Source organism: Erpetoichthys calabaricus, chromosome 18 (genome assembly GCF_900747795.2).
Source record: "Erpetoichthys calabaricus chromosome 18, fErpCal1.3, whole genome shotgun sequence".
Classification (NCBI taxonomy): domain Eukaryota; kingdom Metazoa; phylum Chordata; class Cladistia; order Polypteriformes; family Polypteridae; genus Erpetoichthys; species Erpetoichthys calabaricus.
Genome location: NC_041411.2, coordinates 14,479,508 through 14,501,721, shown reverse-complemented (window position 1 = coordinate 14,501,721; position 22,214 = coordinate 14,479,508). Strand labels below are relative to the sequence as shown.

The 22,214-nt window shown below is 44.9% G+C and overlaps 1 protein-coding gene across 2 annotated transcripts in view; it reads left to right on the top strand.

Moving 5' to 3' along the window:
- Positions 1–22,214, top strand: part of dgcr2 (DiGeorge syndrome critical region gene 2) — a 38,852-nt gene that overhangs the window by 3,828 nt on the left and 12,810 nt on the right. For both annotated transcript variants that reach the window (XM_028825102.2, XM_028825103.2), the window contains exons 2-3: positions 16,203–16,325; positions 21,434–21,562. In XM_028825102.2, the coding sequence (XP_028680935.1) occupies positions 16,203–16,325; positions 21,434–21,562 (252 nt within the window). The remainder of the gene's footprint in view (positions 1–16,202; positions 16,326–21,433; positions 21,563–22,214) is intronic.

The window sequence follows — 22,214 nt, the reverse complement described above, 5'->3', positions numbered from 1 at the left end:
GAGCACATGCAGGTGCAGAGCAAGATGATGAGGACAGGAGGATATGGAAGAAGAAGATCTTCTGTGGTGACCCCTAATGGGAGCAGTTGAAAGAAGAAGCACAAAGTTGTAGCCCAGTATCAGATGTTTTTTGCTCCCATGGCTCTCTGAATTGAAGGGGACAGGCGGTGCCATTGATTTGAATGTAAATGTGTGCTGGTGTTGTGTCTGTAATGGGATTTATTAAGTTAACGAAAAGGGGAAAAATCCTCAAATATTTTGAAGCCTTTCTGTGTATTTTTTGCTCAGGAGAGTTTGCAGCTCAGGTTGGGTTTGCAGTTCATGGGGGGGACAAACGTTGTCTGCTTAGTGAGGAGGTGACCACCAAGTTGGTAGCATTATCAGAGTCCACTGTTCTCAGTTGAAGGGCTCCTGTGAACGTTGTGTCTCGGGTCTGAATGTGAGGATCTACACGGCTCTGTTGGCCAGTCAGGCACCAGTTGGCTTTTGTTTGGTTATCCAGTCTGCACTAATTCTAGTGTTCAGGTTAGCGCTGGGCGGCATACCGGTTCATACCAAAAAACTTTTTTTTTTTTTTTGTTATGCTATGGATTTTTCTTATACCGCAATACCGGTTTAAATAGTCTAAACGTTCAGAACGTGGCACAGCGGGAAACTGTTTTTTGGGGGGGCTCTTTTTCACTGCTGCACCACTAAACACGTATACAACAGAGTACATGTGTTAGTGGTGGCATTGAGTGGTGAAAATGGACAGAGAACATTCAGAAACTGAAGCTGTAGCAAACGACTAAGTTGAACGTGATGACGCAGAAGAACTTTTGCCGAATAAAGGAGCCGTGTCTGTTGTCTGGAGATACTTTGGTTTTAAAAGGTCGGATGTGCACCATTCTGTTCAAATGTGTGAATACTGTTTCTATACTACTGGGTAATACTGCAAGCCAAGTTGTACTTTACTGTGTAATAATAGTGTGACGACATGTTGACTTTATTCTCGTAATTTGTCATTAAAGTAGAACATCGTAAAGTAAACTTCATCCTAAAATGAACATTTAATTTACTAGATTTTCTCAAACCCCGTCATAAGTTATGTAGCACATTAAATGCTTTGTGTTAAGTGTTCTCCGTGTGTTTGTATGTAAGTGTTTATTGTTCATGTGGAGTACTAGGGTGTTGTACCGTGTTAGCCATTATGAATGTAGAGAAAAGCCAAGCAAAATGTAATCTTGCCTGAAGAAGGGGCCTGAGTTGCCTCGAAAGCTTGCATATTGTAATCTTTCTAGTTAGCCAATAAAAGGTGTCTCTTGTTCATGTGGAGAAAGAAAAAGGAAGGATAGGAACTGGGGGTTTGGTACGTCAGACAGAGACAGCATGCATGCAATAAAGAAAGTCCGCTCAGAAGAACATCCATAGAATTCTGTGTTCGTGTCACCGACCACCAGATCACAAACCCAGCATTTACACAATATTTCAGTTAACCCTGTGTGATACCCAGTCATACATCCAGTTTTTTTGGAGCCTCGTCACACCTGCCATAAACGTGTCTACACTGAACGTACACCTGGGGACCCCTTACTGCGAGGGAGCAGCACTACCGCCACACTACCGTGCATGATACCTGCTTTAATGCATTTCATCATGAAAATGATATCACGTATTTATCTTAGCATTCTAAATGTTCAGAGAGCAGGAATATCATGAAGTGAATGCATTCTGTGCGGCGATCGCTGCCTACACCTCTCCTCTTAGTGCAGAGGAAGTCAGTTTAAGAAGCACAAAGCGATTAACAACTGGGTCAGAGAACACTTATGATGGGGTTTGAGAAAATCTAGTAAACTAAACATTTATTTTTAGGATGAAGTTTAGTTTAATGACAAAATAAACATCGAGATTAAAGTGGAAATGTCGAGAATAAAGTCAACATGTTGTCATCACCAAGTTGCACTTGTTTTATTTTATTTTTATTTGGTGAATACTGTGTAATGCACCTGGGCTTGAAGTCTTGAAGTAATAGTATTATTACTGGAAGTAGCACTATTTATTTTATTGTTATTATTTATTAGTTTAAATATTATGCAGTTTAATGATGGTAAAGTTGTTTAAAAAGTCACTTTAACAATCTCTGTCCACTGACACGTTAACATTAACAAAGTGTAGTTGGTTTACAAAAAATATTTACTATTTATTCCTTTTCTAAGACATGTTCAGTGCAATACAACGTTTGGCAAGCACCTCTGGATATTTTACTAAGTCTAAATTCCTCTTTGGATGGTTGAAAATATGTTGTTAAAATTTTAGTTTGCTGTTTGCAAAATTTGTTCAATAAAAAGGTTCTATATTTTGACTGCATCTGTCATGCAATGTGATTCCTTCTCTTCATTATTGCCACCCCCTTGAAAACTATCACTTTATGGGCCATGTAAACCTGTGTTAATACTTGTGTGCACATTAAAATGTTTTTTGTACAATGTACAATGCTCGTGACAGTGGAATAGGTTATTCTTAGCCAGTCTACTGCAGTAATTGCAGCGGAAAATGTGGTTAACATCCACTCCTGCACGGGAAAAAAATACCGTTGAATACCGTGAAACCGGGATAATTTAGAAAAATACCGTGATGTAGAATTTTGGTCACACCTCCCAGCACTAGTTCAGGTTCTTGTTCTCTAATTACACAAATGTAGCCCGCTGTTGGTCACTTTTGATGTTTGGGTGTAACTGAGTGCTGAGTAAGTTTCACTGTCCATTACGTTGTGTCCTTGCGTGTGGTGTGTCTGAAGTGCGTATCAGTAATTCACATGTAAATCCTCCAGTTTGATAGGAGTTGTATCTTCAGGTTAGCCATTTGTAAGATATCTGTAGAAAGGAAGGATTTTTGCTGAAGTGTATTTCTGTTTGCCAGTAAAGCCACTTTTAACTTCATAGCCGCCTGTCTGGAGGGCCTGAGGCCTGTGCTGCTACGACTGTTCAGACCCGTGTTGCTTGGCTTGCTTTTAATTTTCACTTTGCCATCTGTGATGTTGTCCATTTCAATGCATCTTTGTGATTTCTGAATACATTTTACAAATTAGTTATTGAAATTTAAATAGATGGAGCACAGCAATGGAACACTTGTGTGACTCCCTGCCCAGGAGAAGTTTCAAGTTTGAAGCCATTGCAGGTCATAGAAATGTTAAAATAATAATCCAGTGTAAATAATTTTAGAGTTGTTGGAGAATTGCACCACGGTACCTTTTTGTTCAGAATTCTTGCACCATCCGTAGTGTGCAAGTTATCGTCTTCTATTCTAAGTGTGTGTGTCTGTAGGCAGAATCCAAAGCTGCTGCTGCCTGAAGTTCAGATCCGACTCGGAGCTCAAACAGGGTGACCTTGTGCCTTCATTTGAGAGCTCAAACGTGGAGGCAGGAAGGACCCTCTTTGACACCGAGCAGTAATGGAGAGGGGACATCAGGAGGTGTCGGGTCGCTCAAGTCCTGCAGTGGTACGTAGTGAAGTCCTGAGTTAAGCGATGCTTATTGACGATGTCTAGCTGCCGTCTTTAGAGCCTCCGCGTCTCACTCCCACCAGCGTGACTTTAGTGCCCAAGCAGCATCTGCACATTCTGCACTCCCTTGGATCTCCAACAGGCTCTTTGGGTTAGTTGGTGCTTCTTACTTCGCCAGGCAGGCGTCCTTGTGCCCTCAGACTGACTGGACTGCCATCCCCGTCTGAAGTTCCCTATGGTGAGTGCAGAAGGTGGAGTACGATGTGAGCTCAAGTACCTGCTGTTTAACTCTGGAATGTTGTCCCATCGTCTGGCCAGGATTACTACTCCGATTATTCTTATGACTTCAGATATGGGTCAAAATCTGTCACTTAATTTCTACTACATTTAAAATTTTATGCTTAAAATAATTTGACAGTTGCATTATTTAAAAAAAAAAAAAAAAAAAAAAAACAACAACGAAGCGACACCTGCTGAGTAAGTCCGGTTATTATGTTTTTATTGTTCACAAGCGTATACGTATGATTTTTTTTTTTTTTTTTTTGCCGTTTTGCTATGAAAGGATAATTCATGTCTTGTACGTGAAGTGCGTGTCGCACCACACATGAGGGAGGAGATGCTGTTGTGCCTTTGCAGTTGCTTCCCTTCCCTTACTTTGTGTGTAACTCCTCGTCTTCATCGGCTTGCCTTTTGATGCGGTGGTGTTCATCTGTGGCTCAGGTCCATAGCGCTGCTGGTTTGCCTCTGGTCAGCCTCTCCATGCTAACAAACCACTGACTTGAGCGTTACAGTTTTGTAGTGCAGTAGTTACTTGTCTCGCCAAGTTTACAACTAATCCTGATTTGTGCACTCAAATCTAGAAGTGTCGTAAAATAAAGGAAAGAACAGCGGACTGCTGCTCCACTCGGACCAGACACCTGCGCACTGAACGGGAGTCGAGGGGCTCAGTAATTCAGTGGGTGGGTAGAAACCAGAAAGGCTTTGTAGCAGTGTGTTAGTCAGACCATAATTAGACATCGGCTTTGTGGACGCGCCAGTCTCCTGTTTTCTGTAGCACCTTTGACAGGAACATTGTTCAGGCACGCGTGCTTTGCAGTATACAGCATACTGTGGGGTGTTTTTTAAAATTCCAGCTTCATTAGTCGATTATATTGATTACTGTCACCAGCTAAAACACTGGCAGGGCAGCACCACATGGCTAATTATGTAGCTACAGTCTGGAAACAAGCCTTAAAGGTGCATCAGAAAACGGAGGACACCCCGTGAGATTTCTTACTAACAGAAAGGCGTTTATTGATGTAAGAAAAGTGTAATTACATCTGCCAGGTGTTGGCGCTGCTCCTGACTCGAGGGCTCTTTATGTTGGCAGTGCACATTCGTCCCGTGTCTGTACGCGGTTTGGACTTTTAAGGTTTTTTTTTTTATTATTTTTTAATTATTTTATTAGTTTTGGAATTTGAATTACAAAGAATAAATGAGAAGTCAAACATGCATGGATTATTATGTAGGACATTTTAATCTTACCCTCTTAAAGAGATTATAATCAGACTGTACAAAGCTACGCCTTATTATTCTTCAAGCTGCTATTTCACTGTAATCTTTGAAGAGTCTTCTAGTACTTGTAGTATTTAAGAATAAAATAAGAAATAAAGCATGTTGCGCGTCTCCCTGTGGTAAACCTCAATTTTTAGTCCCCCAATATAAACCAAATGATTTCTAGGAGATGGTTAGATTACTGTGTGAATTTGAGGGTGGCGTTTGTGTCTTCTACTGTTGTGGTTGAGCACAGAAGACCACTCGTGCTGATAGCTTTAGAAAATCTCTTTAAATGTGGTCTGATTCCAAACACCAATTCTCTTGGGACAGATCGTTTACTCTCTGAAGACCCCGGTAGTCTTTGTCTTGCATTTCAACATCAGTGCTGTAATTGAATTTGATATTTTGTGCCTTTTTACTTTGGGCCTCTGCTTAATGTAAACGTGGGGGTCATTGGTGCGGTTTGACCTAAAGCACCGTCTACCTTCATTGGGGTGTATCAGCAACTTTCTGAATGTCTTTGTCTGCTCTTCTTTATTTTTGATGCCAGCAGTGTCTTCTCTTCTCACTTACCCCTTCCATCCTAACAACACTTCACACTCCTCGCCCAGCAGACGTTTGTCAGACTCCTGATATTGTGGTCTAACATTTGGTCTTTTGCTATTCCTGTATTGTGAATCTGTCTGAAATTAAATAAGCATTTTTATTTGTGGTTGTGTTGTTTGAGACCTTCCTGGCTGTGGTAGGGGTGTGCGTTTAGAACGGTAAAAATGTTATCAACTGGTGGGAATTTTTCCTCATTTTTATTGTGGTTGAAGATCTTGGAAAGCTGCCTTTGTTGCTTGTCACCAAAGAGATGGCGCGTGGTGGGGCGTTAGTGACATTGTGACACAGCCTCCCTGCACCCTCCCCGTCTCTGAAACTGTTTACCAGTGCGCCTCAAGACGTTGAAGAGGACCACCACCACCCAATCCTCAAAACTTTCACTTTGAAAAGGGCCGTTCACCCACCCTGGGGTCTCTGAAGGAACTGATAAGAAGCGGGTATTAGTGCCACTGATGGTGGAGATCAGCCCACGAGCAACATACACGGGCTGAGGTCACCAAGGGAATTGGGATAAAAATGTCTTGGAAATAGAAGGAAGTCTTTTTTTGTTGTTGATTCCTGGAGTGTTCCTGTGTTTTTGATGGCAGTTGGGCTCCTTCAAGGTTTGTTTGTCATCTCCAAGTGGCTCATTATGGGTGCACAGGGCACACACCTCATTCACTTATACTGGCGTGGAACTCCAAGATCAACCAGCAGAGAACTTGTTACTTTACGTTGTATAAGTTTCATAAAATTTAAAATTGTGACCCTTCATTATCAGCTGTTCTACCACCAGCTGAGAGTCACACAGTAAATCGGTCAACCAAATGATGAGCGTTGTGTGTCCCCCTGTTAGAGCTCCTAAAGCAGCCGAGTTATCGGTGCCGGTGACGCTGGTCGTTAATGTTCACCAGCGTATATTTCTATAAAGTGAGGAGTTGTGTGAGAGGTTTCTTCACCTGCTGTGCTGTCGATCAGTCGGGTCAGTTCAGCTGCGCCACTGCTCAGTCCGTGGACATCTTCTGCATTTCCTTTGGTTTCCTTCACGTTCATAAAGACATTTTGAGAGGCGTCTTAAAGTCCTACTTGGGCCTGCTGGTGTTTTTGGTCAAAGGAGAATGAAACTAATTGGGAGAGCAGCTCTCTGCAAAGGCGGTGGTCTTGTGTTTTTGTTGTCAATCTTGTTTCGTTTTTTATTTTTACTCTGCAGTGTCTGCAGTACACAGTTTTGAAGATTCTGCCTTTTTAATGCCTTGTGCAAAGTTCGCACAATTTGAATATAAATAAGTTTAGATTTAGTCTTAAAATGTCCTCTTCAAAGTCGCTTGTTCAGGAAGACCTTGAACGTCCCCTGTGCAGACCCTCGGTGTGAGGCTGTGAGCTCTTCTTGTAGTTCTTGTGTCTGTTATTGTAACTCAGAGCTTTGTGTTTCTCATATTTATCTTCATTTAGTGTTTTATGTAGATAATATTTAGTTTTCAGTCCTGCATATTTGATCTTTTTTTTTCCCTGTTTATTCTGAAATTCTGTGAAGCACTTTGCTTATGAGAAAGGAGATATCTGGGTAAAATGTAGGATTTATTATTATTACTAGGGGGCTCCGCCGCCTGCTTGCTTCGCTCGCCAACCCCTGGTGTTGGGAATGACAAAGAGCGTGATGTATGAATGAGATATAGAATAGTGTGAAGGTGTAGATGATGCAAATAGAAAGCAAACAATAAAGTGTGTGGCACAGTGTTAAGGTTTATTGGAAAATTTCTTTGTACGCGCCGTTTAAGTGTAAAAGGTAATTCCAGCTCAGAACTTGTAATGTCAATGAAGATGGTTATTGTTGTGATCAGAGTCAAGTTTGTCAGAGCTTAGAAAGAGTTGTGTCTCTCCAGGAAGTAATGGAATGATTTGGGTATTTATGTTTTCCACATTAATATTTTTTGGACATAATATAGTGCATTGTGTTAAAAGGGGCATTTGGTCTAATGAGATTGCTGTTCCAAATCTGTCTGTCAATAAGTCGTCGCAGATAAAGGCTTGAGGAATTGTAATAATATGTGGCTGAAGTCCATCTGTATTGGTGAGTGTACCATCTCTCAGTTGTAATAAGCAATTGTTATGATCTGGTTCTGGACATCGTATCTTTTTTACTAACTGTATCTTTTGAAAGCAATGCCAATTGTCTGCGTATTTTAAGGTGCACTGAACAATAGCTGAGCGCATGGCATGTGGAAGAATATCTAAGCACTGTTTAAAATCTCCTCCTCATAAAAGTACCTTTCATCCAAATCGAATATTATTATTCATAAACGTTTGTAGAAGTTTATGAATGGTGTTGAGTAAGTGACTGGATGCCATTGTACATTCATCAAGAATTAACATTTTTGCAAGACGGATGTCACGTGCAGTGCCACCGTCAATGTTCATAGTGGATACCGATTTGTAGGATCTAATGCAGTTGATAAAGATTTCACTTTCAGGTACATCGTTAGTTAGAAGCTTCTGTAGATATTCAGCATATGAATGTAAAGGAGGCAGTCTAATTTGACGCTTTTGACAACAACGTGTAAATGTATTACTTGTATTGCCAGTTGTTTCTTCAGGGAAGTGAACTGAATGACAATGATTGCAAATGACATTCATTAATCCGAAGGAATTTTCCCGGTGTATGTTTTCCTTGTGCCGTTTGAGAGGCGCGTTGTTGCATGTGTAGTATTTGGGACGTGTTGTTTTGGAGCTGTAATCGATTTGCCTGTGCTGTGTGAGAAGCCCGTTGTAGCCTTCGCTGCCATTAACGTATGTCTGAGACGGGAGGTGTTTCGTTTTGAATCCGTGCCTGTTGCGATGCAGCACTTTGATTGATAGTTTGCGTCATGTGGATCTAGGATGTAGATTTGTGCATATTAAATGAACTATTGTAGGATCTAATGCAGTTCATAAAGTTTTTACTTTTAGGTACATCGTTAGTTAGAAGCTTTACTTGAGCTTTGCGTTTTTGGAGTCGAGACATTTTTTCTTTTAGAAATATGGATAAGTAATAAGGAGTATTGTACTCACTGTTAATATGGAGCCTTTTCTGCAGTTGAACGGTTAATAGTGCTTTATTGTAAGGAGATCCACCAATGCTGACACCTATGCTGTCTAGTGTGAAGTGTTGATGTTCACTTTAGAATATGTGGCTTTGGGTGTCACTTCTTATGGATGTGTGTGTGGTTGGGGGGGGGGGTGAGGATTGCTGTCGCGCGAGCGTCTTCTTTCTTTTTGTGTTCCTGTGTCTTGTTGAATCCCCCTCTTTGTGTGTGTCCCGTCCGGTGCCTGTAGGGGGGGGGTGTCTTGCTGTTGTGCGCAAGCGTCTTTTTTTTTTTTTTTTTGGGTCTAGTCTCGTGTGCAATGTGTTTCGTGCTTTGCCTGCGTTTCCTCATTTCTCCATTTTTCCTGTGCTCACTCCTTTTTTCTGTGGTCTTGTCCGCCTCTCTCGCCCTCTTTTGTCCGCCTTTCTCGGCTCCTCAGCCGACTCTCGCGGACTCTTTTTGCGCCTGCGCAGTACGTCTTTTTGCAGCTACGGCCCATTGCCGGATGTGCCTGCGTCCATCATCCGGTTTAGCATTCTCGGTTAGTAATATGGATTATTATTATTATTATTGGTGCTGAGTGTTAATATTCTATAAAGAAACCTCCCAGTAGAAGCACCCACTGCTGATGGGCCAACAGACACCCTGAACTGAAGCCCCTACACTCTGATGGTTTTGCCCACACTGTCCACCCCTGGCCTCTGGTGGTGATGATGATGTCCAGATTGCACTTTCCTATTTTGTCTTTTATTAATTGATGGTTTTCTGTGTGTCCATAACTAAAATGGCCATTCTGTGCTGACGTTTATTTTCAGATTGTTCCAATGTTGTTTTTAATTCTGCAGGTTCTTCCCGTGTGTGGCTGTGCTTTGACCCACCTTGTGAAGCGCCGTACCAGTTAACGGCTGACAGAATGTGTTCTTTAAACGCTTGTATGTGCCGTTTAGTTGTGCTGGGTGGTTCTGGTGGTTCTGGGCGGCTCTCTTTCTCAAACCTTATCTGTGGCTTGTAAGTAGCTGAACAGAAAGCACGCGTTCATTTCGTGGCGAGCACACCTGCGTTGTAAATGTGCACTCGTCGGAGCGAAGGACCCCCTTTATGTGAGTCGTGTCTGCACCGCGAAGTGAGTGACCAGTGCAGCACCGGGTGTAACGTCAACGCTTAGGCGCAGGTTAGACTTCAGTACGAGGTGCTACTGTCGTCAGTGTCTGTGCTGCTCGTTTGTCGTTATTAGGATAAAAGGCAATAAAATGATAATAATTAGTAGAAAGACTGACAAGCGTTAACAACTTTAAACTGTGGCAAAATGTAGGAGTATTTGTGAATTTCTTCTGAATGTTGGATTTGGTCTACTGCTCTTATCTGAATGGAAAAGGAGAAAAGAGCGGCTCAGTAGACAATGAGATCAGTCCGGGCGGGGCGGGGGGCAGGCACTGGTACAGAGTGTCACGCCCATCATGTGACAAAACGGCTCAGGATCCTGGTTGGTAAGCCCCTAGGCAGATGCACAGTCCAGTCATACCCTCTGGAAATGACCATCTATCTGCCACAGCCAGGTGTTATGTGGGAGTCTCCTTTGTCTGGTCCAGCTACTCAGGTCCTCAACAATGAGAATCCTGTAAGCTGGATCACCCTCGAAGAATCATGCCACTTGGCCATAGTGCCATAACTGACAGTCTCTCACAATGCAGGTAATATGCTTCATTCGGGACATTGTGAGCAACCACTTGTTTGATCAAACCAATGGTATCCAAAGATTCTCCCAAGAGACATAGTACTTAAGGAACCCAGCCTTCATCTCAGGTCACTGGATAGCGTCCATGTCTCACAACCCTATAGAAAAACAGGAAGCACCAGGACTCTAAAGACTTGGAGCTTTGTCATTTTGCAAAGATAAGATATTGGGAGTGCCACACACCCTTTTCCAGCAACCTCACACCCACCAGGCTCTCCTAATCCATCTACTGACTTCATAGGAAGAGTCACCAGAGACATGAATGTTGCTGCTAAGGTAAGTAAACCTCTAGACCTGAATCTTGTTTTTTATCCAGGACACTTGCAAGCCCAGATACTCAGACTCCTTGCTCAGTCTCTCAAGAGCCCAAATCAGAGCCTCCATTGACTCAGTGAAGATCACAGCATCATCGGCAAAGTCAAGATCAATGAATCTTTCTTCACCAACAGATGTCCCCACAGCCCAACACCCAGTCTACACAAGCATTGAATAGAGTAGAAGCAAGAACACACCCCTGACAAACCCCATAATTACCTGGGAAATATGCAGATGTTCTGCCTCCACTCTGCATAGCACTCGCAGTACCAGTGTACAGGCCAGCCATGATATCTAGAAACTCTGGGGAGATGCCACAAAGTCTCAGGATGTCCCACAGGACAGCTTGATTAACTTGAGTTGAATGCTTTATGAAAATTGACTGCAAAGAAATTCTGATGATGTGTTTCCATGTGTTTGGTTTTATTTGGCTGAATTCCTGCAGTCGGCCCCTGAGTGACTTTGAAATGTTCAGCTTTGTCTGTGCAGCAGTTGATGCTCTTTGTTCCTCTCGGCTTCAGTGTGTGGGCTGCCCAGGAACCTCCCCTGGTGGGCTGATCTTTGATGTGAGCTGCAAACCTCTGTACACTCCTGGCACGTTGGCCGTGTTGCGATGGCGCTGCCTCCTGTACCCGACTCTCTTAAAACTGAGAGTTTGGATTGACTTGGGCCTCGTCAGTGTGGATCTTAATACACTGAAACCTTCAGAGTCGCTGCTGACGACACCTGGCACACGAGGAGTGTGGGCCGACCTACATGGGGGCGTCTGTCTGCACTGCTTGAGGAGCATTAAGGCCTCACTTGCCTAACAAGTTGATCAGCCATCAGTTGAATGAAGAAGAAAGCCAGTCGCTGTTCAGAGTGATTTTGGGTCCCCAGTGCTGTATGGGTATGGCGCGTCATTCCAGTTCAGTTCGAAAACTGGTGACAGCCTTGGGTGGGACGGATGTTGTTGGAGTGTGTTGTGGGGGGGGGGTGGGTGTTAGTTTTATTTAATTGGGAGCGGTGAATGTCAGGAGTTCAGTCGGAGAGCTGGTGTTCATGTAAGCCTCGACTTGTGGAAGGTCTGTTTGTGTGAGAACTGTAGTGTGGTCATTCGGCACCAAACCCTCTCCAGCTCAGGGGTCTTTGTTCTCGAATGTCGATGATATGGTGCTGGTGATGCACCGAGTCTGTTTGTCCCTCTTTGGTGTTGTCTGCTTTGTGAATTCAGCCCACAGTGAATGTTAACAGATGTTTAAAGAGAACCTAAAATCATGAAAGTGAAACAACAACAATAACATTTTATTTCTAGAGCACATTAAATGATGGAGCTTTACAGGATGAAGAAAGAAAAAATATAAAATTAGGGAACACTAATTAACAAAGAATAAAGTAAGGTCCAATGGCCAGGGAGGACAGAAGAAACACTCCAGACGGCTGGAGGAAAAAAAAAAAATCTGCAGGGGTACTGAGGCCACGAGACCATCCAGCCAGCCCCCTCTAGGCATTCTACCTAACATCAATGACCTCCTCAGTCTTCGTGGTATTCAGGGTTCACATGGAAGAACTTGATGATGGTGACGGTCATGTGGACTTCTGGCCTTTAATCCATCAATGGAGGGACATCACGGTGCTTTGATCAGGTGGGGGGAGCGCAGATCACAGAAAACTGGAAAAAGAACAGCAGAGAGAGTAGGGGTTAGTACAGAGTGCGGAGCCACCAGGACTGATTCTGATAATTAAATGAATACACAGAACATCAGGGTTACACTAAGATGAAGCTGTGAGAAAGCCGTGTTTTTAGCAGTTTATTAAAGTGCTCCACCGTGTCAGCCTGGCGAGTTTGGCAGTCTGCTATTCCAGATTTGAGGTGCATAACAGCAGAAGGCCCCCACCCCCTTACATTTGAAGATCTAAGGTTACGATTTGGAGTGTAAGGTGACAGACCTTCTTAAATATAAGATGGAGCAGATTATTGAAGGCTTTGTAAACCATCAGCAGTATTTTAAAGTCAATTCTAAATGGCACCGGTAACCAGTGTAGTGACATCAGAGCTGAGGTGATGTGCTCGGAATTTCTTTTCCCGATTCTAGCGGCTGCATTCTGCACTCGATTGATGTCTTTTTTTTTTTTTTGGGTGGTCCGGAGAGGAGGAGAGTTGTTGTTGTTGTTTTTCTCTGGTCAGGTTCTCGCTCTGCTCCAGCTCAGTGCAGCTTTAGGAGTTTGAGCATCAAACATCATATTGTGCTACGTCTGCTGCAACATCTCTCTGATATTGTGAGTCCTTCTAACGTTCTATATAAAACTTTAGAGAAGTCCTCTCATAAATGAAAAATGTGAAACCCGCTCTATGATGTTAATGCAGCCTACCATCTCTGCTCAGATAGCACTAAAGGCTGGGCACAAGTATTGTATTTTTAAGCAATGGCCGTCTTATCTAGGGCTGGGCCTGTTAGCAGCACGCGCCCCAAAGTCTTACAATATGGCAGTGGAATGGCAGCTGCCAAGTCGATGGGAGGACAGCCCCACTAGTGGTCTTCCTGAAATGCCATCTGCTCGGTGCTTCTCCATTCTGCAGACCCCACTGCCAGAGGTCTGTGCTGGTCGTAGTTGAGCCTGAGAGTTCTTCAGCACGTTTCTAAACGCGTCTCATTTTCAGTTATTTGAGGACTCGAAGCCGTGAGTGGACCTGCGCTTCAGCTCTCCTACCACACGAGTTCTGGCCGACATCCTAACGCGCAGCAGCGTCTTGCCATGTCGATGTTCCTTTGAGCCACTTAACCAGAGTCTGCGCCAGCTGTGGAGTCCTAAGATGACGGACGTCTGCTCCTCAGCTTTCCGGCCTGTGCTGCCTTAAATAGGACCAGTGGAATTCAAGGCAGTCCTGCTACTCCATTGAAGGGATTACATTTCACAGCTGACACACACAGCGGGGACTTCTGGGAGGGCATGAAAGTTGACGTGCGATACGGGGTATCAAATCTGAAGCCTTTTCATATTGGAATTACGCTAACAAGTGACCGTGGACCTCCGGTGGGCCGCTGTATCCTCATCCTCACTCTCCAGCCCACTTAGGGAAGGCCTGTTGGTGTGTGTTTATTTATTTATCTCTTTACACTTTTTATTTCTTTCACTCTTTCCTGTCTTCTTTGTTGTAAAGATTCATGAGCTTCAGTTTTTGAATAATTGTGTGTCCCTGACCCACCTCGCCCGTCTGTGCCCACTCTGCTCCGGGGTGCACACACACACACACACACACGGGTGACGTCCCTCCATTTTTTCCGTCACTACATGGCCAGCCAACTGTTCCTCCAGCTCACCCTCTGAGGCTCAGGGGTCTTGTTTTAGTGTTTGGTCTCCTTGTTAACCCTTTCATTGCTGACAGCGGGCCGAGTCACTGCTGATGTCCTCTAAGCGCCGCCTTAATTCTCCACAACTCTGTCGGCGAGTCCAGTGCTTGTCGCCCTTCACCCCCTGCCCTGCCTGTGTGTTCTTCTGAACGCACCCCACGTCCCACTTCTGAGCACAGACACGGCACCAGAGACCTCTTTGATAACCCAGCCGTGATTCCCATGTCAGGATGTCTGCTTTGTTTGCTCCTTTTCTTGCACAAATGCCCACCGGTCTGAGACGGCGTCACTGACTGACAGTTTAAGGGTGCGGAGGAATCTGCGGTTTGCAAAGAGCCCACAATCCTTTTAGCTGCTACCCCATGGCGTGCTTCACATTAGGTTTCTTCTCCCTCAGCTGCACAGAAGCAAAGGGCACACGAATTGTGTTTCGTTCATTTGTTCTTTTTATTCCCTTCCTTCCCCAAGCCGACACTGCAGGGACAGTTTACATTTGAGCGTGTGCAGCAGCTAAGGAAGTCAGCGGACCGCAAAGCCCCTCTGCTTGGAGCCCACCGTCCACACAAATTGTTGATGAGGTTGTGAGCAGCGCTGCCTGTGCACCGGCGCCCTGAGTGGGAGCCCCGAGTCGGGGGGGCCGTCTGCTGTGCTTTCTCCTGCAGTTTGTTGTGTTCTGCTGTGAAGGGCACCAGTGATGGCCATCAACACGAGGCCACGGAAGTGAACAGTGAGCCACCACAAGCCTGGCACTGCTGCCATTTGAATTCTGAATTCTTTTCAGTGGTAGTTTGCCATCTTTATTTGTATATTAAAAATAAAAAGTGATGTACGGTTGGGGTGAGACTTCCCAGTTCTGTGTGGTGAGGACGTATCGTCGCCCCTCGGAGGGTTTTCTGCTCCCCACCGTATTGCCAGTAATCTGGTAAAGCAGAAGCGAGGCCTGAAGTGCAGAGTATGAGACGAGTCTGACCACCTCAAGCCCACCTGACGTCTCCACTCTCGGGCGCCCACAGATGGACCGCAATGGTTGCATTTTTTTATTTTTATTTTATTTTTTCCACAAACTTTTTTTCTGTGTAAGAATTCAGTTCCTTTATCCCTCATTGATTTTTGTGTGTCTGACGTTTTTGGGGGTCTTCTCTATATAAATGGTGACCTGGAGTGTCATGGAGTTCGGTTTGTGTACTCGTCTGTCCGTCCCTGTCGCTGTTTACCGACTTCACACAGGCCGATGTTGTTGGCTGAGATTTGCCACAGTAGGGCGGCACTGCATCGTGGCTGGCACTGTTCCTCCAGGACTCTGATGTCAAGGTGTGAATGCCACTCTTCTGTGCCATCCATTGTGGTTTTACTCCTTTTCTCTGTCTGTTGTCCCCACCCGCATCTCCAAAGATAGCAGAGCTGATCAGCAGCACATTGGCCTCTGTGTCTCTGTGGTGCCCGAGTAGACCCTGTCGTGGAGTGGCAGTCCATATGTGCCCAATTCTGGCCTTGTGGCCCATTTGAGACTGTTGTGTTGCTGTCTCTTTATTATTTGGTGAACACAAGTAAACAGGCACGTCGGTTCCTGGCCTTTCTGTAATGTAGCCCCCTCTGTTTAATGTGTGCCCTCTTGCCCAGCAGTCAGCAGTTGTCCCACTACCACGACGTTTACCAGGTGGGAATTGGGTAGCAGATGTCTTGGGGGCCTCCTGAGTTCACATGCAAGCTGTTTGAGGTGTGGTGGCAGAGCAGGGATGGAGTGAAGACCCTTCTGCTGCTTCCCAAGCCTCCCCCTGAGGCTTTCTTGTCCTCCATGATTTCCTGGTGTAGTTGTGTCAACTTGTGGTGGAAATGTAAACTGGGGAGGGATAAAGAACATGCTGTGTAGTTCTGGAGTTAAAGGGGTCCGCAGCCTCAGCAGTTCTGGTTTAAAGAGTGGGGAAGATGCCAAAGCAAAGGGAGTCTGGGGCTTTGTGTACCACCAAAAAAAGTTCAAATCGGCAAAAAAAAATTTAAAAAATGAAGCTTTGAGATGAATGTCCCCTTGGAGCTCCGGTTGCTGTGTGCTGACCACTTGTGCCGTAGTCTTGAGGGTGGGATTCTGCTTTTCCCCCGTAATCTGCTGTGCACTTTCTTGGCTGCCCCTCTCACTTGTGCCTCCCCTTCTCGTTTCAGATCTCCGGTGTAACCAAGACCAGTTTGCCTGCCGCAGTGGTACCATCCAGTGTATCCCTTTCTCCTGGAAATGTGATGGCTGGCCTACCTGTGAAGATGAAAGCGATGAGATGGACTGTCCTAGTGAGTGACTTTATTACAATTCCTGCTGTGTGTCACACACACTCCTCTCTTTTACACTTTGTGCCTCTGCAGCTTCTCACAGGACATTTCAGCCCAAAGCCCCTCTTGTGGTGGTTTGTCATTTAGTGTGCGGTCTGTTAGTCCCGAGGAGCTCTTGGAAAGCTTGGAAGTCCTCATTTCACTGAACTACTTGCTAAAATACCTGAGTGTGTGTCTGTGTGTGTTTCTTTTAATTTTGTTGCCCCAGTTCTTCTTTAAGAACCTTGTTTTAATGTAATGGCTGACATCCACCTTTAATCTCCTTCTTCTTTTACCCAACATGGCGGATACTCGCCAGTCAGTTTGTTGGCTCTTTTCTGAACTTCATGAGTGCTTCAAACGTTGTGTGCTTTAATCCACTTTGTCCATCTTCTGGGCCCACGTAAGCCAATTCTAACGTTGGACTGGAATGTGTGAGTTTTTCTTTTGACACATTTACTTCATTTGTTTCTACTTCTTCCTCTATTCCCACTTCTATGTGGGGAACCCTGTGTGTGAAGCATCTTCAAACAGTTCCCTTTGCAAGTTAGTTCCTTTTCCATAAGATTTTCTTTTACTTTATCCCTCCTCTGCTTTGGCCTCCCTCACTTTTTCCTCCCCTGTAGTTCCATTCCCATCACTCTGTTCCCCACATATTCATGGTGTCTCCTCATCACATGTCCATACCACTTCACCCTACTTTCCTGGACTTTAAGACATCTCTCCCACTTTTATTATACCTCTGATTGTCTCATTTCATATTCTGTCCTTTTGTGTAACTCCACACATCCATCTCAATATTCTCATTTCTGCCACATCTAACGTCTTCTCCTACACTCCCTTTAGTACCCACTCCATACATCATTGCAGGTCTTACGACTGTCCTAAACACACTGCCTTTAACCCTTGCCTCAATTCTTTGATTTCACAATACTCCTCATACCTTCTACCAATTGTTCCATCCACACTACACTCTATGGGTTATCTCTGCATTCAGTTCTCCATCTTGAGCTACCACTGATCCTAGATATTTAAATTTAAATAGTTTTCCCTGCAGGGTAACTACTGAATTATGATCATTATTAAATGATATACAGTAATCCCTCCTCCATCGCGGGGGTTGCGTTCCAGAGCCACCCGCGAAATAAGAAAATCCACGAAGTAGAAACCATATGTTTATATGGTTATTTTTATATTGTCATGCTTGGGTCACAGATTTGCACAGAAACACAGGAGGTTGTAGAGAGACAGGAACGTTATTCAAACACTACAAACAAACATTTGTCTCTTTTTCAAAAGTTTCAACTGTGCTCCATGACAAGACAGAGATGATAGTTAAGTCTCACAATTAAAAGAATGCAAACATATCTTCCTCTTCAAAGGAGCAAAAAAATCAATAGGGCTGTCTGGCTTGTAAGTATGCGAAGCACCGCGGCACAAAGCTGTTGAAGGCGGCAGCTCACAGAGAGAGAGAGAGAGTTAGAGAGAGATAGAGAGAGAGAGTGAGAGATAGAGAGAGACAGATTAAAAAATCAATACGTGCCCTTTGAGCTTTTAAGTATGCGAAGCACCGTGCAGCATAGTTAAAAGCTGCACACAGAAGGTAGCAACGTGAAGATAATCTTTCAGCATTTTCAGACGAGCGTCCGTATCGTCTAGGTGTGCAAACAGCCCCCCTGCTCACACCCCCTACGTCAGGATCACAGATAGTCAGCGCAAGAGAGACAGAAAGAAAAGTAAGTTGGGTAGCTTCTCAGCCATCTGCCAATAGCGTCCCTTGTATGAAATCAACTGGGCAAACCAACTGAGGAAGCATGTACCAGAAATTAAAAGACCTATTGTCCGCAGAAACCCGCGAAGCAGCGAAAAATCCGCGATATATATTTAAATATGCTTACATATAAAATCCGCGATGGAGTGAAGCCGCGAAAGGCGAAGCGCGATATAGCGAGGGATTACTGTATATTCTGTCTTCTTCCTGTTTATCTTCAACCCTCTATCGTCCAAACCCCTTCTCCACACTTCAAACTTCTTCTCCACTTCCTCTTTTCTAGTGCTACACAAATCAGTGTTATCAGGAAAAAAACAAGCAATTTGTCTTTTATCCCATAACTCACCACATTCATAAGCAGATCAATGAGGTAAGGACTTAAAGACCCCTTTTGCAGACCTCCTCTAACTAGGATCTTATCTGTTACCCCAACACTGCTTTTAACCAAAGTCCTCACCCCCTCATATACTGTATATCCTGGACAATCCTCACATACTTCTTTGGTACTCCTTTCTCTCTCATGTGCCTCCAGACCCCTTGATGTGGCACTTTCTCCAATTAAATAAACACTATATGCACACCTTTCTGTGTATCTTGATGCTTCTCTATGAGCTGTCTTAATACAAAGACTGCATCACTTGTTCTTCTCCCTGGCATAAAACCAAACTGCTATTCTCCTATGGTGGACTCTTCCCTAACCTTTCCCAAGTTTTCATTGTGTGTGTTGTCCACTTTATTCCTCTCTACTTTGCACAGTCCCTGACATTTCTCTTCTCCTTTTCAGTTCCTCCTCTCCTCTTCACAGATCTTGTGCATTTCATCCCACGACCCACCCACTCCCTCTTAGACCCTTCCACACATCTGCTGGTGTTTCATGTGGTCCTGCTGCCTTTTCAGTGCCTCCCTTACCTCCTCCTCTTCATCCTTTATTCTTGATACTGACCAGACGTACTGCTGTGTGCCTGTTTGATATCTCCAGTCCGTCCGGCTGTGTGTGTGTGCACCTCAGTAAAAGCCGCTGTTTGTGTGGTTGTTTGATTCCCTTTAGTGCACACCCTCGCAGTCCCCTCGTCTGTGACCATCGCCATCTTAAGGCTCTTGTCAAGTGCAGCAGTGGTTGCACAACAGCCTCTGTAATATCTGCATAACGTCAAAGCTCTACTTAAAAATTCTTAAGCATCTGCTCATCAAGTCCTTGTTCAGAGTTTTAATAGCACATGATGAAGGTCTGACTCTGTCATGGGTGGTCTTCATTTATACTATCGGCCCAGAGGAGATGGGAGAGTGAAGTCACGAGAGCCCTCCGCGTGGCTGTCACAAGACCAACATGTTAAACTTGAGATGTGACTCAAATACTGAAATGCAGAGTTTTTAATGAAAGAGAAGAGCACATCAAAGTAGAGAAGTTCCAGTGTGGCCACCAGCCAGGCCTGTGCTCCTTGATTACGTATTTTGCACTCCTCTGTAAACGTATGCATAAACATTCAGGAGAGAGAACGTCATTGTGGTCTTTGGTGAACAACCGTTCAGAGAGGTGACACCCAATCAAAGGCTTTACATAAATACAACTGCTCATTGTCCTGTCCACGAGCTCCTCGGTGGGCCGCACTGCTTTTAGACGTCCATAACACACACCACTGGACGTGTGTGCACACAGAGGGGTCCTTCCCGCCTCTGTTAATGCCCTGATAAGTTACAGCGTCATGCTTTGTGTAGCAAATGCGATGAAATAGAATGTTAAACTCGTGGCATCAGCGCACTTTGTGGCGAAGGTCTAAGAGTCAAGGGCACGAAGGACCCCAGTGCTGCAGAGCAACAGCACAGAATTAAACTGGCCCACCAGTAAAGCTGAGCTGCAAGGGAGGGGGCAGATGGGCCGTCCTACTTCAGATTTACAAGTTAATATTTAATGTTACGTGTGCTGCTGAAGTTGCCATCTTGAGTGGCTGGACTGGGGGCTGCAGTTTGGTGACGCAGACTGTAGACGTGATCTGTGACAAGTGATTCTTGATATTGTGATCTCCCTACAGTGAGGTGGTCTTCAGTTCTGATGTAAATGACGACAAGCCTGAAAGTGCATGTCTTGTGTTGACAGCTAATTTACTCTCAAGCCCCTCATAGGTGACCTTCGTTCATGTGACACACTTAACTCACGCTGTGCCAATTTTGAGTGTTCACTTAAGGTTACCCACAAGACCTTGGGATATGGCAGAGAATGGTGTTAGGGGGCACCTGGTGAAAGCCGAGTCTTCTCCAGGAGGTTTGCTGTCCAGGTCACCCACTCACCCAACAAAACAAGGTCTGAATAAAGTTCTGTACAAAAACAAATCCCTCAAATTGAGAACTGCGCTGGTCCTGTCGTGGAGATGTAAGACTCCCAGTGGATCTGCAGAGAGCAGCCACAGTTTGTCTGTCGTTTGTGAAGGTGCGTCTTCAGCTGTGCACCGTGCTGCTTCACATAACTGGACATTTAAAACACACGACTGGGAGGTGGTGAGCCCCCCGTACTGCAGGGTTACAACTGTGATGCAGCACTGACACCGCCATCTGCTGTCCAAGTTTGGCATCACTCCTCAGCCTTAAACCTGCTCCATAGAAAGGAGTGGGCCGGTGGGGTCAGTGGGGGGGTCAGTATTGTATTGTAGTCGTCAGCCTGCATGTCCAGAGAGACTGCCGGTTCCTAACATTCCAGGCATGAGAGTTGGAGGTGCGGATGGTACAGTAATGTCGACACTGACTAGAAGTGCCGTCCTAAAGTTGTCCTCCTAGTTAGCAGGCAGATATTTGCTCGTCTTTCTGATGTTTCACAAATTCCGTTTGGGTGTAAATTCTTGAATGCCACCCCAGGTCAGCTGTGAGGTCCGAGATCTGTGGACTTGAGCACCACATTTATGTTCTCCATCTGTTTTGCCCAATGACCAGCAAATACTGTGTGACAGCATCAGCTACACTGGTATGTCCGAAGATGAAATCTGCACGAGTGTCAAAGCTGGGGGTTTGCCGCGGCCCCCTGTGAGGAGGAGTCAGTTCTGATGAGTTCCCTCTATGCCAGGAGCCGTGCCGAGAATGACATGGCACTTGAGGCTCGTCTCCCCTCATGTGACACAGAGGCCTGTGGTATTACTGCCTCCTTCATACTTTGTTATTGTAGACGTCTGTGGTGTATTTGTACAATTTAACACATAAAATCCCAACTCTGTCTGCCTTATCCTTCATAAGGTGGTCCACGTGACGTCTGTCCAGTTCCGTGTGTAGACAACTGCAGGTAAATCCAAACGAGACCTCTGAATGTGGCCTGTTTTTTTTCCTCCCACTGCAGGTGTAGCAGGCGATCAGCGAATTCACCATGTAAAGGAGGGCACGGACAGCAGACACCCACATGGCAGGCCTGCGGGGGACGCCACTCGTTTCCATACTGTCAATGTGGCTCAGCCAGTACGATTCAGCCGTGAGTTCTTTTTTTGTTCTTTATTTCACCTTATACAATTTCTTGTACAGTGGAACCTCGAGTCATGAACGTCTCGGTACATGTACAAATTGGGTTACGACCAAAAGGTTCGCCAAACTTTTGCATCTGTTCACGACCACACAGTCGGGTGACGAACAAGTCCGTTTCCCTTCCGGTTCGTACACGCAGATTTCCACACGTGCTCGGTCTCTCCCTGTATATTGTTCTCTGTCCTCGGTCAGACGTGTGTGCTTTCGCTGTGAACTCTTTGTGCTCTACAGTATTTCATGTGCTTTTGCATTAATCTTGCAGTTAACCACAGCCTCTAAGCAAGTGAAGAGTGGTAGTGTTGGTGAGAAGAAAGGTTCAAAGAAAATTGAAATCGAATTAAAGAAATTATTGAAAAGTATGAGCGTGGCGTTCGTGTTACTGATCTTACCGCCGAGTACAAGAAGTCAAAATCTACAATTTCGACTATTCTAAAGCAGAAAGAGGCCGTCAAAGCAGCTGATGTTGCAAAAGGAGTTAGTGTTAACCAAGCAGAGGCCTCAAGTGCTGGAAGAGGTGGAAAAACTGTCACTAGTGTGGCTGAACGAGAAGCAACTTGCAGGGGATAGCGTAAGCGAGGCGATGTTATGCGAGAAAGCCAGGA